Here is a 17,357-nt window from a genome sequence, read left to right on the forward strand (position 1 = left end):
CAACAGAAGTGACGTCACAGATCCTTCAGTTTTCTAAAGAAGATGTGCAGAAGGAAGTAGAATATTGGAATCAGGCAGTGATCTGCTTTGTATTAGGAGCCAATCCTCCATGGGAGGTGTTGGAAGGATTTACCCACCGATTTGGAATAAGCATGGTATTGATAAGATTTCATTTTTACCAAATGGTATATTCCTGGTTCGGTTTAAGGAAATGAAGAATAAGTACGCAGTTTTGCAGGCTGGATACCATATGTTTGACAATAAACCATTAGTGGTCAAGCCATGGCAAAGTGATGTAGATCTTTTAAATGAAGAGGTAAACGTGGTACCAACATGGATGAGATTGTATGGGTTACCATTGAAGTTTTGGGGTAAGTGCTTGCCTAAGATAGCTGGTCTAGTAGACCCTTTTGTCAAGACTGGTCAAGCCACAGAGGAGAAAACTAGATTGGGGTATGCTAGAGTCATGATTGAACTGAATGTACGGCATAAATTTCAAACTAGTGTGCAATTTAAGGATGAGCATGGCACTTTATTGCAGATCAAGGTGGAGTATGAGTGGAAACCGAGTATTTGTTTGAAATGCAAAGGCATGGGGCATGAAACCACTGAGTGTAGGAGATCTCAAAGTAAACAACAGTCAAAACCAAGTGGTAAAATGGTTTGGAGACAGGTCCCTAGGGTCAATACTGTATTATCAGTCAAGGAATATCCAGAGCTTCCAAGTATAACTCCATCTAAGATTCAAAATGAGGAAATTGAGGACAGTGATTTGGAAGACATCATTGATCTGGATGCTATTGAGAAAGAACAGAATAAGGTGACACAAACTGGTGACCCTCCTCATATACCTGTTTCTTATGAATAGTATTGGATTCTGGAATGTGAGAGGACTTAATAGTGTAAATAAACAGAAGTTGGTTAGATGTTTTATGAATAATCATTCAGTAGGCCTTTTTGGTTTACTTGAGACTAAAATAAATTGAACTAATGTGAGTAATATTTCCCTCAATATGTTTGATGGTTGGTGTGTTACTACTAATTGTCATACACATAAGGGAGGTAGGGTGTGGTTGCTCTGGAAACCTCATCTGTTTGATGTTTGGGTGCTGCATTATGATCCTCAATTCATTCATGCTAAAGTTCAAATCAAAGCTAATGCGAAATGTTTTTTCTTAACTATGGTATACGCTTTTAATGAAGGAACTGACAGGATTGGGTTATGGAACTGGTTGAATAACTATGATACTGACTGCACTGAACCTTGGGCTATTGTAGGAGATTTTAACACAATGCTGAATCCTGATGAAAGGTTAGAGGGTCAGACTAAACCTGAAGACATGGAAGCTTTTGTGGATTGTATGAATAACTGTGATATGGTTGATATTCAGGCTACTGGGGCCTTCTTCACTTGGACAAACAAACAGGATGATACACATAAGAAGTATAGTAGGTTAGATCGTTTTCTTATCAATTCAAACTGGACTGCTATGTTTCCTGAAATGGTTGGGCACTTTCATCCTGAGGGAGTGTTAGATCACACTCCTTGTGTTGTTTATAACAAGAAGTTAAATGTCAAGAAAAATAAGAGCTTTAAATATTTCTCTATGTGGAGTGGGGCTGCAGATTTTTTGCCTAAAGTTCAGGAGGTTTGGGACAGAAATATTCTAGGCACCATGATGTTCCGTATTGTGAAGAAGCTTAAGGAGTTGAAAGTTGTTCTCAAAGAGTTGAACAAAACCTGTTATGCTGATATTGAAGGTCAAGCTGTTGAGGCTGAGAAAGAACTTAATGCTATTTAGCTGCAATTGAGTGAGGATCCCACTAGCTCTGATCTAGTTAGCCAGGAGATAGTTGTTATGGCAAAACTTAGGAGACTACTTAAAGATAGAGACAGTTTCCTTCAGCAGAAAGCAAAGGCTCAATGGCTAGAGGAGGGGGACACAAATTCAGCTTATTTCCATGGTATTATCAGAAAAAAATGCATGAGGAACACTGTCATCCAAATTGAGGATCAGCATGGAAATGCTTTTTCTGATAGTAGTAGCATTCAGAATGCCTTCTTGGAATACTATCAAGATTTACTTGGAAGTAAAAAGTCCACTGAGATTGTGAGGGATGTTGTCTTGGACTATGGTAATGTATGTAATAATGATCATATTAAGATTTCGAACAAGCCAGTGACTTTTGAGGAGGTAAAATAGGTGGCGTTCTCTATTCCCATTGACAAAGCCCCAGGACCTGATGGGTTTTCTAGTGGTTTCTTTCGAGATGCTTGGGGTGTGATTGGTCAGGATGTTTTTGAGGCAGTAAAGGACTTCTTTATAACTGGTCAATTACTTACCCAGATAAATGCAACCAATGTTTGCCTGACTCCTAAATGTGAGAGACCAAGCTCTGTAAAGCAATTTAGGCCCATTGTCTGCTGTAATATGCTATACAAGATCATTTCTAAACTTCTTTGCAACAGATTAGCTCAAGTTTTACCAGATATTATCCATGAATGTCAGGGAGCTTTTGTTCAAGGAAGATCCATCATTGAAAATGTTCTGATTTGTCAAGATATTGTGCATCAGTATTCCAGAAAGAATGTGTCACCTAGATGCTTATTCAAAATTGACTTGCAAAAAGCCTATGATACAGTTGAATGGGAATTTGTGGAGAAAATGTTGACTGGTCTGAAGTTTCCAAGACATTTTATTAATCTGATTATGGCCTGCCTTCAGTCCACTTCTTATACTTTGGTCTTGAATGGTAATAATTTTGGGTACTTCAAAGATATGAGAGGTCCGCGTCAAGGAGATCCTGTGTCTCCTCTCATTTTTACGACCTGTATGGAATACTTGACAAGACTCATTAAGTTTGCTACAGCAAGATGGCCATTTCATTATCATGCTCTCTGTAAGGGACTCAAGCTTACTCACCTCATGTTTGCGGATGATTTGTTGATGTTTTGTAAAGAGGATGCCCCTTCTATTCTCCTACTTTTGAGAGCATTCACCTCCTTTTCTAAAACTTCAGGCCTAAGCATGAATAACAGTAAGTAAGAAATTTTCTTTAATGGGATGCAGGAAGACTTACAGCATGACATTCTTGCTGTGTCTGGTTTCCAGGAAGGCAAAATGCCCTTCAGATACATAGGAGTACCCATACAACCAGGAAAGATGAACAAAAGAGACTGTAATAGCCTGATACAAAAGATGGTGTATAAAATTCGTAGTCTTGGTGCAAAAAAGCTATCATATGCAGGAAGAGTTGTTCTTATAAATTCAGTTCTCAACACTCTATACAATTATTGGGCTGCCATGTTCATTATTCCAAAGAGTGTTATTAAGAGAGTAGAAGCTATCTGCAAGAACTTTCTATGGAGTAGCTCTTCTGATTACCACGGAGTTCCACTGGTGGGATGGGATATAGTTACCTTGCCTAAGGATGAAGGAGGCCTAGGTATTAAAAAAGCAGATATGTGGAACACTTCCTCAGTGGGAAAGTTGGTGAATTGGCTATATACCAAACCTGATAGGCTTTGGATAAAATGGGTTGCAAATGTGTATTTAAAGGGAATAGACTGGCATGATTGTATCCCTGGTAACGATTCTCCTTAGACTTGGAAGAGCATTTGTAAGGTTAAGGAAAGGATTAAGAGTGGTTTTACTGATAATTCTTGGATTCCTTCTACCAAAGGATACTCTATTTGAAGTGGATATGAATGGTTGATGGGTCAGCACCCCAAAACTGGCTGGTCTAATCTTGTGTGGAATAATTGCAATATACCTAAACATTCTTTTGTTGCTTGGATGATTATGCAAGATGGACTAAACATTAGAACCAAACTTCATGCTATTGGTTTATGCCCTGATGATGCCTGCATTTTGTGTGGGGATCAGCCTGAGACAATTGTCCACCTCTTTTCAGAGTGCAAGTTCACCAGTAAGGTTAAGGAGAGTATTGTATAATGGATTGGTAAGCCATTTCCTAACCATAATGCATTACTATCTGCAAACAAGAACAGCTTGCAATGAAAGGCTTCTGCGTGTGTTCAAACTGCATTCTGGTATACTATCTGGTTTCAGAGAAACAATGCGAGACACCAGCTGTATGTTAAGAGACCTGAATTTATAGCCCATCAACTGAAGCAGCTAATTGAAGGAAGAATTCGTAGCAAAATGTGCAAACTAGATAGCAATGGTGCCAATGATTGGCAAGCAAGCATAGGATTTATGTGTTAGAATGCCTTAGGGGTGGTTCGAACCTAGTCCTTGTATTTATGGTTGTCTATTTTTGATATATTTAATATACTCACATTTCACCTAAAAAAAAAATATTATCATCATAAACTTGGATAATCAAAATATTCGACCCATGATTTTTCAAGAATAAAGTTTTATCGATAGAACCTCTTTTAAAATCATTTTTAAGTAGAAATTGGGACAAATGATCATGCAGCTGGAGCTGGACACCACGGAACCACTAGTCCTGGACACCAGGGAACCACTAGTATTAATTCCGGTTCACAATCAAGCCAAACCCAACATGAGACAGGCTAGGCACTGGTCCCTAGGAGGCTACCAAGATCAAGCTATCAACTGTCAATCTGGTCATCTGATAGAGTCCTTAATTAAGCAAGCAAGCCATCAAAATCCAGGGTTAATAGATCAGTTTAAGCTCAATTAGCATCAGAATAATAAGGCAAATGGTAGATGAAATGTTAATGTCAAGGTTTCCTCATTTGATCAAGCAAAGACCAATCCAAGGATTTGAGGCCTTTAGAAAGTATACAACAAAATCAAGGCATCTTTTGCTCACATAAAAGAGTAGTTGGAGCCTTAAGATTATAAAGAAAACAGACTGACCAGAACCTGCACCAGAACAAGCCAAAAGGGGTGACTAACAACCTGAAATTCCCTGTTTACATATGCTTTTACCTTAGTTGACATTTGTAAAATTTTTATTTTATGTTATGTATTTTCTAGATGAATTTGTAGTCCTTGGATCACGTTGTACTCAAATGTAATCACAGACTCGCCTATATAAGGACCATTGCCTCCAACTGAGAAAAGCAGAATATTTTTTTGAATGAAATTAATTCTTGAGAAATCTCTCTATCAAATCAAACTTGTGCTTAGCTGTAGTTTGGTCCCAAGCCTGATAATTCTCTTGTGCATTGCTATAGAGAATTGATCAATGTCCGTTGGCAGTGTTAAATTAATTTTGTGCCTTGCTGTGAATTAATCTGACATTGTTGTTCTAGTTTGAGTCTTTAATCGTTTGTTCATCTATGGATTTGAGTCTTAAAATTTGTCAAATTATTGTCTTATTTATCCTGTGACAACACTGTGGAAACTTGAGATCATAATTATATCCATTTATCAATCAAAAATCAAAACAATTCCAGATTCAGGCAAATTGTCAGATTATTCCTCTGTCAAACAAATTTGTTGAAACTTAAAAATATTTAAATTGCTTGTAAAATCTTGAAACTATGCTCATAGTCAATTCATATGTCAAAGTTAATTGTCATAAAATTTCAGGATTTATAGAGGTCATTTGGTATTTTATTTTAAAGACTAAAGTTTATTGCATTGTGTCCTTGTCAGTCAATTTTCCTCTTGAAATATTGACTGTCCTGGGGTTTTTCACTGCAAATTGGTACCAAGAGTCAGGTTATAACATAATTTCACCTTTGTGTTAATCTTGGGTTGAGAGTATTATGAGTTCATCATCCCTAACTACATTAAAAACACAAAAAATAACAATGAGTGAAGAGAGACTTACAGGCATTGAAAAAAGGGTAGATTAGTTAGCAGGAACTGTAAATGTGATGGTTAATGTTATGAATGCTGTTATGGAGAGGATTCCAAATCCTGATCCTAGAAGAAGGCCACCACCAGGCGGAGGCAGGGGCAAGGTCCGAGGCTTCTTTGTGGGAGCAGGAAGGGACAGCCTCGACATGAGCAAGAGGATTGGTCAAATTCAGATGAAAGCAACAGAACTCATGAGGAGATTCCTAAGCACACGAACAAGCATCTAGTGGTAGAAATTCCTGCGTTTTCTGGTAGCCTTAATCCCGATGATTTGTTAGAATGGATTAGGGATATTAAGAAGGTCTTTGATGATAAGGGTTATACTGATGTTAAGTCTTTTAAAGTTGTTGTCTAGAAACTAAAAGGATATGCTTCTCTATGGGTTGATAATCTGAAACACCAAAGACTTAGAGAAGGAAAGGAACCTCTTAGATGTTGGTCTAAACTTAAGAAAAAAATGATGAGTAAATTTGACACTCAGGATTATACCCATGATTTATTCATTAAACTATCAAAGCTTAGATAATATGAGAGACCAGTTGAGACCTATTTGAGGGAGTTTGAAAAGTTAACCTTACAGTGTGAGATTAATGAGAAGCCTGAGCAAAGGATTGCTAGGTTTATTGAGGGCCTGGATAAAAACATTGCTACTAAGGTAAGGATGCAACCCTTATGCTCTTATTATGATGATGTTGTTAACCTGTCACTAAGAGTTGTGAAAATGGGGAAAACGAAACCCACAGTGTCTAAACCTGCTACTAAGCCTGTGTATAAACCATATAGTGGTGTCAGGATTGGTGATACACCTAAACAAGCAACCCAACCCACCTCTGACAAGGGAAAGGGAGTCCTGAACCAAAAGCCTAATCCAAACCCAACTGAGAACATGATCAAATGCTTCAAGTGTCAGCGCTATGGTTATTTCAAGAAGGATTGTCCTGTAATACTACGGTTTTTTATGTCTATGGGTACTCTATCGAGTGGGACTTACTCTATCGAGTAAGTATCTTTTTACGCAAAACAGTAGCTGACCTGATGGGTACTCGATCAAGTAAGTGTGACACTCGATCGAGTAAGGGGCACTCGATCGAGTAAGTGACTTACTCGATCAAGTAATTGTGTCTTACGGGATTGTTTAGCCGGGTTTTGTTAATAATGCGAGATTAATATAAAAACGATTCCGTCACTTTGCTTAATCACCTTTTAACATTCTAAAACCATTCAAGAGAAGAACAAGAGTTACGTTTATCGCATCTATCGCATTATTGGCAAATCCCAAGGCTAGGTTCGTCGGATTGTCTCGTTCTTTAAGCCGTTGTGATCGTTGTGTCGAGGGTAAGCTTCTAATATAATTTTCATAATGTTTTAGTAAGTTTGTTTAAAACCCTAATTGGGTAGATTTGGAGGTTTTGGGTGTATTATGATGAGTAGATGGTAATTATGTGATTGTGTGCTATAATAAGAGAATTCGTAGAGGAAAAGTTCTGATTAGCTGCTGTGACGGTCTCGTGTGACTTGCTATTCCAAGTAGGGTTTCCCTACTCAGTATTGATTACATAATGTGTTGGTGGTTGTTTGTTGTTGTTGTATATCATATTGGAATTATATTTGGAACTGGTGATTGTTGATTGTATATTGTGATTGTTGTATAGTTGTCTGTGGTTTGCGAGGCACGTCCTCGGCTGAGTGGAGTCACTTACGGGAGTGGCTTCACGCCCTTGATTCACCTTCTGTGGAATCTGCCACAGATGAGCGGGGCTTAGGTGGGAACGACTGCGGTCCCTCACTGGCTTTGTGGAATACTTGTTGCGATGAGTATTATGGCAGGACTAAACACTTTAGTGTGTAGACAGGTGTGTGGTGATGTGACGGACTTTGGTTGATTGGATTGGATTGTAATTTTGTTTTATTGCACCTGTTTGTTTTGTGTAAGCAGTACTGACCCTGTTTAATTGTTTTTAAAAACTGTGGTGATCCATTCGGGGATGGTGAGCAGTTATTGAACAGGTATGAGTTGATGCGCATGGGATAGCTGGGTTGAGTCATCACGAGCTGTCTTAGAAGTCTTCCGCTGTGTAAAATATTCTTTTATTTTGATTAGATGGTTTGACATTTTAGGAACAGTTGTATTTTACATTATCAGTTTTGGTTGATATTTTATCACGTTAAACTATTTATTAAAGTATGTTTCTTTATGGTCTATTTGATATTCATTGCCTTGGGTAACCGAGATGGTAGCACTTCCATGCCTTAAGTCGTCCTGGTAAGGCACTTGGAGTATGGGGGTGTTACAACGTGGTATCAAAGCGACGATTTTGGAACCTGTAACTAATGAACCCAATGTATCTAGGGAGTCAAAATAAAATGAACCCGGGTAGGATTTGTTAGGAGCTAATGCAAAGGCTTGAGAGACGCCCTAAAGTCGAGATCTCGCCCTACAACTTTGAACCGCTCACAATGGGGTGTGTCATGGGAACGTTATTTGTTTGTCTAAGTATGTTGCATGTTTATATAAAATGTGAATTGGTGGATTAATTCATGTGGAGGATAGGAGATGTGTGGTGAAAGATGATGATGATATGAGTACACATGTTGTTGATTGAGTAACGGGATTGTATGATGAATGATTTATAACGTGGCATTATTAGAAACATGTGGAGTAGGATGTTGTTTGTGATATATATATATATACATATATATATATATATATGTATATATATATATATATGTATATATATATATGTATATATATATATATGTATATATATATATATATATATATATATATATATATATATATGTATATATATATATATATATATATATGTATATATATATATATATGTATATATATATATATATATATATGTACATATATATATATATATATATATATATATATATATATATATATATATATATATGTACATATATATATATATGTATATATATATATATATATGTACATATATATATATATATATATACATATATATATATATATATGTATATAGAGTGAGCATCCCATGAGTCTATCATCTTAGATGAGTCTAGCATATCAATAAGGACCATTGGATCAACAAGATCCAACAGCTCTCATTGAGCCACGTCACCCTAAAAAAATCCTCATAAGAAAACCCATACCAGTGATTTTTCTCATTCACGTTTTCGAAATTTCTAGAACCTTTTTTTTTCTCTCTCTCTCTCTCTCTCTCTACCAAAACCCTAAAAAAGGCTAAAATCCCCAAATTCAAGAAGGAATCTGCAAAAATCAATCGAAAATCAATTGAAGATGTAAGAGTATAATCAAAATCTCTCAAAATCAAACATGCTTCTTATTTTGAAAAAGTAAGTCAATCGAAAATCTGCAAAAATCAATCAAATATCAAAATCAAATATGCTTCTTATCATGAATCTCGTTTCTTACACACGAATGAAGAGGTAAGAATCAACTCTCTTTGCGCTATTTTAATTCTTATTTTCTATATATTCGATCTGATATTTTATATGTTCTTATTGTTATCGTCGATTGTTCATATTATTATTGTCGATGTATGTATTCAGAGTGTTTCTGCGAAAAGTTAGGGTTATGAGATGGTGAAATTGAGCAATAATTTTAATTTGTAGTTATTATTGAGGAATATCAGTTATTATTATTAAGGAATATCAGTTGTTATTGAATTGAATCTGAAATATTGGTATAACATTGTTACAAACTCATAGTTTTACTTTGTTTGTTTTTGTTAATTTACGATTAAATTATGTAATGGTTACGATTTTATGAGTTGTTAAATCGTGTTATAATATCATTTTTTACTGTTCGTTGTTGATTCTAAGTATAAATAGTATTTGACAAAAATTTAGGGTTATGACATTGTGAGATTCATATCTGGATTTGTTTTCATGAAAATTGGGGCTAAACCGTGACGATTAAATTATGTTTTGTAAAATTCTCGGCACATGTTACTTTAATATTGTTACAGTAACATTATTTTTACTGTAACATTATTACAGTAACATTATTACTGTAACATTATTACTGTAACATTGTTACTGTAACACTGTAAAATTATTACTGTAACATTGTTAGTGTTACATTATTACTGCATGCTATAATGTAGTTATTATTGAGGAATCGTCAGTTACTGTTGAATTGAACTTGAAATATTATTACAACATTGTATATTTGATATTGTGTGATTTAACCTAATTAATTAAATTTGTTGGTATAACATTGTTATTAACTAACAAGAGATGTTGATAATTAATCATGGACCATCGACTTTCACATATGTTTTAATTATTAATGCTACAATGTTTTGTTTTCAATGTCAGGAAATTCGAAGAAGGTTTGAGAAATGAAGCAACATAAAACAAGTCGCGTAACGAAACGGTGTATACAAAGAAGAGAAAGACACCGACAAATCCGTCATGAAGATAGGAGTGAAAAAGGCAACGTTATTGAAGTTGAAATGCTAGTAGAGACTTTTAACATTATGTGTGATTATGATGTATATTTGTTTGTAAACTTGAATCGTTGTTGTTATAGTAACATAAGTACTATATTTTTTGTTAACTTAAATCAATGTTGTTATAGTAACATAATTATTGTTCCATTGTTACTTTAATGAGCAAATGATGTTATAGTAACACCGTTACTTTAAATATGTTTAAAATTAATCTTTACCATTACATTTCAGAACTACATTATACACCACCGTCATATAATTTACGAAATAAATAATACTCGCTTCAATAACATTAATGAATCAATATGTTTACAGTAACACTGTTATAGTAATATTGGTGCACCTTTTATGTATTAAATAATGAAACAAGATGTTACAGTAACACTGTATTACTCTGATAAATGATTGATGTTACTCTAACACTATTACTGTAACGTGACAATATAAAGATTGATTGTATCAGAAATAAGAGAAACGCACAAAGTTCTCTAATAAACTAAAGCAATAAAATGGCGTTCACCATTTAAATAAACAACATTTGACTATATGCCATGTTTGAAAAGATGACAATACAATCTTAAAGTAACTAGAAAGGCTATATGGGATTCGAACCCATACCTTTATGCAAACTTTGCACATTGCTCTCCCATTTGAGCTAATAGCCTTTAAACTAACAATTGGATTATAAGGGAACTGAAACTAGAATATAATACATACAAAACAAGAATACTTGGAGAAAACATGATAAACATTGACAATACCAACTACATTATGTCATGTAGTAACAATAATACAGTAACATTGTTATAGTAACAATAATACAGTAACATTGTTACAGTAACATGTGCCGAGAATTTACAAAAGCTAATTTAATCGTCTCAGTTTATCCCCAATTTTCATGAAAACAAATCAAGTTATGAATTTCTCAATATCATAACCCTAAATTTTTGACAAATAATATAAATACATAAGATCGACAACGAACAGTATAAAAATGATATTATAACACGATTTAACAACTCATAAAATTGCACTATGAACACCAGCAACATGCAAATTAAACATAATTTTTTGACGAAAAATCAATTACTTAGTTTGAGCAAAACATTAACCCTAATTTTTTTTGTTGAAAACGAAAACCTAAATTAAACAGAAATTAATTAACAAGAACAACCACAAGAACAAGCGATAACATCAATCACAACTAAAATTAAAAGAAAGACATGAATGCAAAAACTAATTAGGCGCATCAAATCTGAGATTCTCGCATAACAACAACACACAAAAAATACTTCAAAAGTATGCGTTAGAAATTGTAAATTAATATCAATTGAGTAAGAAATTCGAAGGACTAGAATTGAATAAAAAATGCGAGAAGCAAACGAAAATCACCTGCAAAATCGACAGAAAGTATGCGATGAATTGAATCTGACGAAATTCAAAAATCAACTGAAAATCGACTGAAGGTTAGCGATTAATTGAATAATATGACACGACTTTGATTGAATTGTTCAATTAATTGATTCCTGAATTGTTAGGTTTGTATAATTGCAAAGTGGAATTAGCTTTTGTGACGGGAGGAGAATGAATAGATGTAGCAGAGTGAAATTAATCTAGAGGGAGAGTGATTGAAGAGAGAGAAAGTCAACACAAATTATGAACGTGATTGTGAATGACATAGCTTATATACTTGATTCCACATTTAATCTCACCGTGTATCAATCACAAAATCTAATGGTTGAGATTCATGGACGGACTCACCTAAGATACCTAGACTCACTTGATGCAATTTCTATGTATATATATATATATATATATATATATATATATATCATGTTTGTCGTTTTGCATATAAACATAGTTGGTTGGAAGTGATGAGATACGCAAGCGGGTAGTATACGAGTCAGCATGACTCGATCGAGTGGGGGGCACTCGATCGAGTAGGTGAGTGACTCGATCGAGTGGGTGTGACTCGATCGAGTGGGTTGTTTTTCGTTTCTCGGCAGTAGTCTGGTTTTGGGCACTCGATCGAGCAGGTTTGGGCACTCGATCGAGTGGGGTCAGCTCGATCGAGTAAGTTTGAGGATTGATCAAGTATGTTTATGGATGCTTTCTGGTCATGTTCTGGAGTTGGGGCACTCGATCGAGTAAGTGGGCAACTCGATCGAGTGGCCTCAACTCGATGGAGTGGGTTGTGGTACTGGATCGAGTAGGTACTGCACAGGTTGTTTTCGAGTTTGAGTATGGGATGTGTGTTTATGTTTACCTTTTATTATATAGTTTCAAGATGCCGCCAAAGAGAAATGCGTTGTATGTCAGGGCTGAGAACATGAGCATAGATGAGATAGTTAAGATGTTAGAGCACCAAGATGCTCTCACTGAGGCTCTAAAGAAGTTTGGAAAAGACAAAGAGGGGGGTGTGGATTTCGCCAATATGAGTATAAACATAGCGAGGTTTAACCCAAAGGAGTACATGGGCACTGGTGGGCTAATTCTGTTGGATAATTGGCATAGGGAGATGGAAAACATACTCAATGTGGTTCATTCCCCAGAGGATTTTAGAGTGGAATAAGTTGTGTTCTACTTGAGGGATGCGGCTGGTGAGTGGTGGGACAAGGTTAGGGAGAGTGCCTTGGACTTGTATGTGAAACAAGGGTTGACTGTTATACCTTGGGGTGAGTTTAAGAGGGCTATGAGATGCGAGTTTGTGCCGGAACATGTGCGTAGTAAGCTGAGGGAGGAGTTTGATGACTTCAAGATGACTTCTGATATGACAGTGGCTGAGTATTATCATAAGTTCAACGAGAAGTCTAGGTATGCAGAGGATAAGGGGCTGAGCCAAGAGAACTTGGCATTGAGGTTTGAGAAGGGGTTGACACCCAAGACTATGGAGAAGTTACCGGTAGGAGTCCTTACTGATGTTTAGGAGGTATATGAGCGTGCTGGGAGAGCAAAGAGGTTGGTAGAGATGGCTAAGGAGAATAGAGAGAGCTTCTGAGAAGAGGAAGGCTGAGAGTGAGCGTGGTGGCCAGTCTAGTTACAAGAGGGGTGGCCATAACCAGGTGAGAGCTTACTCTTCGGGGTCGGGGTTCAGTGGTGGAGCTTCCTATGGGCGTGGTCGTGGTGGTGGTGGTAGCAGTTGGGGTTTATGTTATTTTAACTATGGCGGTGTGGGCCACAAGAGACATGAGTGTACCAGTGCTGTGGTCAGGGAAATTCAGAGGCAGTCGCAGGGGAGTTTCTCTCATGGTCCATCTCAGAGCTATGCTAGTAACAGGCCCGATGGGTCGTGAAATAATCAGGGTGGTCAGAGTTACAACAATGGTGGGGCTAACCACAATTGCGGTAATTCATATTAGAGACCAGCAGCAAACAACAACCAGGGGTCGGGGTTGGCTGCTAAGCCGTCTACTTCTGCTAGTACTGTCCAAGGAGGTGGATAGAAGACCAGTGGTAAGCTGTTCATGATGGAGAAAAAGGCAACAGAGGATGATGCTTACGTTATCACGGGTACTTTTCTTGTTAATGGAGTCTTTACCATTATTTTGTTTGATTCGGGGGCGTCATAGTCTTTTGTATCATCGAGTCATGCTAAGCTTTTGGGTTTGAGAGAGTATGAATCTGTAAAAGAGGAAGTTTTTATACTGTCGGGTGAGTTTGTATCTTGTGGGAGGTTGTATAGGGGTGTGTCTATGATAGTTGGGCAGGTTGACCTAGCAGTGGACTTGTTAGAGTTTCCTTTGGATGGTTTTGAGATGATATTGGTATGGATTGGTTGGGTAAGTACAAGGCTAGAATAGACTGTCATCAAAGATAGTCTCTTTGAGAGCTCCCAAGCGAGTTAGTGTGTCTTATCGTGGGTTTGTTGTCAAACCCAAAGTTAAGTTGATTGCAGCAGTGACCTTGAAGTCTTATCCGAGGAAGGGGTGTCCATTGATCTTATGCCATGTAAGAGACCATGTTATGGTGAGTCCGACAGTTGAGCAGATACCAGTGGTGGGAGAGTTTCCAGATGTTTTGATTGAGAGGGGATACATTAGACCTAGTGTATCACCGTGGGGAGCACCAGTCTTGTTTGTGAAAAAGAAGGATGGGAGTTTGAGGTTGTGTATCGACTATAGAGAGCTGAATAGGGTTGCCATGAAGAACAAGTATTCTTTGCCAAGGATAGATGATTTGTTTGACCAGTTGAACGGAGCAGCAGTCTTATCTAAGATTGATTTGAGGTCGGGTTATCATCAGGTAAAGATTCGGGATGAGGACATACCGAAGACAGCTTTTACATCGAGGTATGGTCACTATGAGTATGTTGTGATGCCGTTTGGATTGTCTAATACACCTGCAGTGTTTAAGGATTTGATGAACCGGGTCTTCAGTCAGTTTTTGGATCGGTTTATGGTGGTCTTTAACGATGATATCTTAGTCTACTCTAAGACTAAGGAGGAGGATGAGGAGCATTTGAGGTTGGTATTGCAGACTTTGCGAGACAATTAGCTGTATGCAAAGTTATCTAAGTGCGAGTTCTGGTTAGAGGAGGTTGATTTTCAGGGGCATGTGATTTCAAAGAAGGGTGTTTTTGTGGATCCTGCAAAGATAGAGGTCGTGACTTGGTGGGAAGCACTGAAAAAAGTAGCAGAGATCAGGAGTTTCTTGGGTTTGGCAGGGTACTATCATCTGTTCGTGAAAGACTTTTCTAAGATAGCCAAACCTATGACAGATTTGATGAGGAAAGAGAACAGGTTTCTTTGGGATGAAAGTTGTGAGCCGGCGTTCTAAACAGTAAAGGAGCGTTTGAGCTCCAATCTTAGCATTACCTGAAGGGTGTGAGAACTTTAAAGTGTATACAGATGCTTCAAAGAATGGTTTGGGATGTGTGTTGATGCAGAATGGCAAAAGTAATTGCCTATGCTTCTAGGCAATTGAAGCCTTATGAGGAGAACTATCCGACACATGATCTGGAGTTGGGTGTAGTTGTTTTTGCTCTCAAGATTTGGAGGCACTATCTTTATGGGGCGACCTTTAAGGTGTTTTCAGATCACAAGATTCTCAAGTACATCTTCACTTAAAAGGAGTTGAACATGAGATAGAGGAGGTGGATGAAGCTGATTGGGGATTATGACATGGATATCATATACCATGAAGGGAAGGCTAATGTGGTTGCAGATGCGTTGAGCAGGAAGAGTGTGCATTCTCTTTGCACAGCTATGACCTTGATGAGGTTGAGAGATGAGGTGGGGATACATATGATACGGAATGGGGATGCTAGATGGGAGTTGACAGTGAAGCCAGGCCTTTATGATGACATTAGCAGGAAACAGGCTTTGGATCCTAAGATTGAGGAGTGGAGAGCTGGAGTAGAGAAAGGGACCGTGTCTAGATTCTCTATTCATACAGATGGCAGTGTGAGATTTGATGGCAGGTGGTGTGTTACTAATGATGAGAAATTGAGAAAGGTGATCATGACAGAGGCGCATTTGTTGGAATGAGTGTCCTCCGACAATAATGCGATCACAACTGTTGATCATAATGATCACATGTTTAAATCTCATTTTAAGAATACATGTGGGATGTAATATTTTACAGTCAACTGGTCCACACATATCGGTAATGCTTGGCTGACTAGAGTTTGACATTACTGTTGTGCGACGGTGGTGATCAGTTGATCCCCTTAGGTCTTACCTAAAGGGTAACGCTCTTAATTGAATGTTTAATTGATCGTATGACGATACGAGTTAATTAAATTACTTAAAATTGACAGACAATTTTGGAAGTAAGATTTACGTGTCTCATTGTAATTTGATTAAATAAGATACAGTCTAAGTAATCGAATTGTTTTATTACTTAGATGAAATTATTGTTTACGGAAACAATTGAAACGGAATGAATAATTTATTATAAATGCAAGATGTTGTGATTTATAAATTGGTAAACCATTTTTGGAACAAGTAATTTTGAATTACTATGTTAATTTTTATAAGTGACATATTTTATTAATATGTTGATTTTTAATGGTTAAAAATACATTTTATAAATAAGATGTCATGAAATGTGTCACATGTGACATATTGACAAAATCACAAATAAAATCGACTCATCCATTTTATGTTTGTGTACCGAAATGGAGGGAGTATTTAGGATGAAATTGTATTGATTATTTATAAGTGGAAAACATAATGATAATGCCTACATATAGCCTTGCATACATAGCTTTCTCTTGGGAAGAAAAGGTGAGCATGCATTGGGTTATCTCCTCTCCCCATTTTCGGTTTTCCCATAAGAAAAGAGCAAAATATTTTTGCTTATTATTCACTCACACTACAATGAAAAGCTAGTGTGTATTATTCATTCAAATCATCTAAAAAATATAGAGTTTTAGAGAGATAAATTACTTCTCTTCTCCATTCTCTTAAACCGAAAATTAAGAGACCAAAAACAATATTTTTGGGTCAATTTTATTTAAAATTAATATTGTTCTAGTATCAATAATATTAATTTTATTAAGAGGTTATCTTGGGTATTATTCCTTGGGAGGGATTCTATACTTGAATCCTTTGTTCATCCAATATTTGGAGAGCTCAAGAACAAGTGAGTAGGAGAACTCACTTGTGCCCAATAATCCGAAATTTCCAATGTAAGAATGATGATTTCTTCTCTATATTTACTTATGTTTGCATGCATAAGATCTAATTAATTTTATGACTAAATTAAATTTGAAACATATATGAATATGTTGAGTATAATGAGATAAAGATTTCTAACAAGTGATATCAGAGCCTTAGGTTGTTTGCATGCAAATCGGTTATAGTTTTTCCGAGTTATACGATTAACACATAAAACTTATAAATTTGTGTTTATTATGATATATCACGAAATCAATTATGCATGTTAAAGTTTCTGATCCTAAAATTTATTTAGGATATTTTGGTTAATTTATGGATTTTATTGTTCATTTTATTTAATAATGGCATTAAAATGTGATTTTATGATAAAAATGTCATTTTCGGACTAAAATTAGCTAAACTTCGATTTTTCCAGTGGTTTTTGGATATGTTTTCACATATATTATTTTTAGATGACCTGTAAA

At 36.3% G+C, this 17,357-nt stretch overlaps 1 protein-coding gene across 1 annotated transcript; it reads left to right on the forward strand.

The window, feature by feature from the left end:
* The first annotated feature begins 1,181 nt into the window (after nucleotides 1–1,181).
* Nucleotides 1,182–1,802, forward strand: LOC141640917 (uncharacterized). The gene has a single exon (XM_074449596.1). The coding sequence runs from the start codon at nucleotides 1,182–1,184 to the stop codon at nucleotides 1,800–1,802; it is 621 nt and encodes a 206-aa protein (XP_074305697.1).
* Nucleotides 1,803–17,357: the final 15,555 nt, after the last annotated feature.

This window comes from Silene latifolia, chromosome 2, assembly GCF_048544455.1.
Source record: "Silene latifolia isolate original U9 population chromosome 2, ASM4854445v1, whole genome shotgun sequence".
NCBI lineage: Eukaryota > Viridiplantae > Streptophyta > Magnoliopsida > Caryophyllales > Caryophyllaceae > Silene > Silene latifolia.

Coding starts and splice junctions, on each gene's coding strand:
- LOC141640917 (XM_074449596.1), top strand. CDS start 1,182: ATGGTATACGCTTTTAATGAAGGAACTGACAGGATTGGGTTATGGAAC.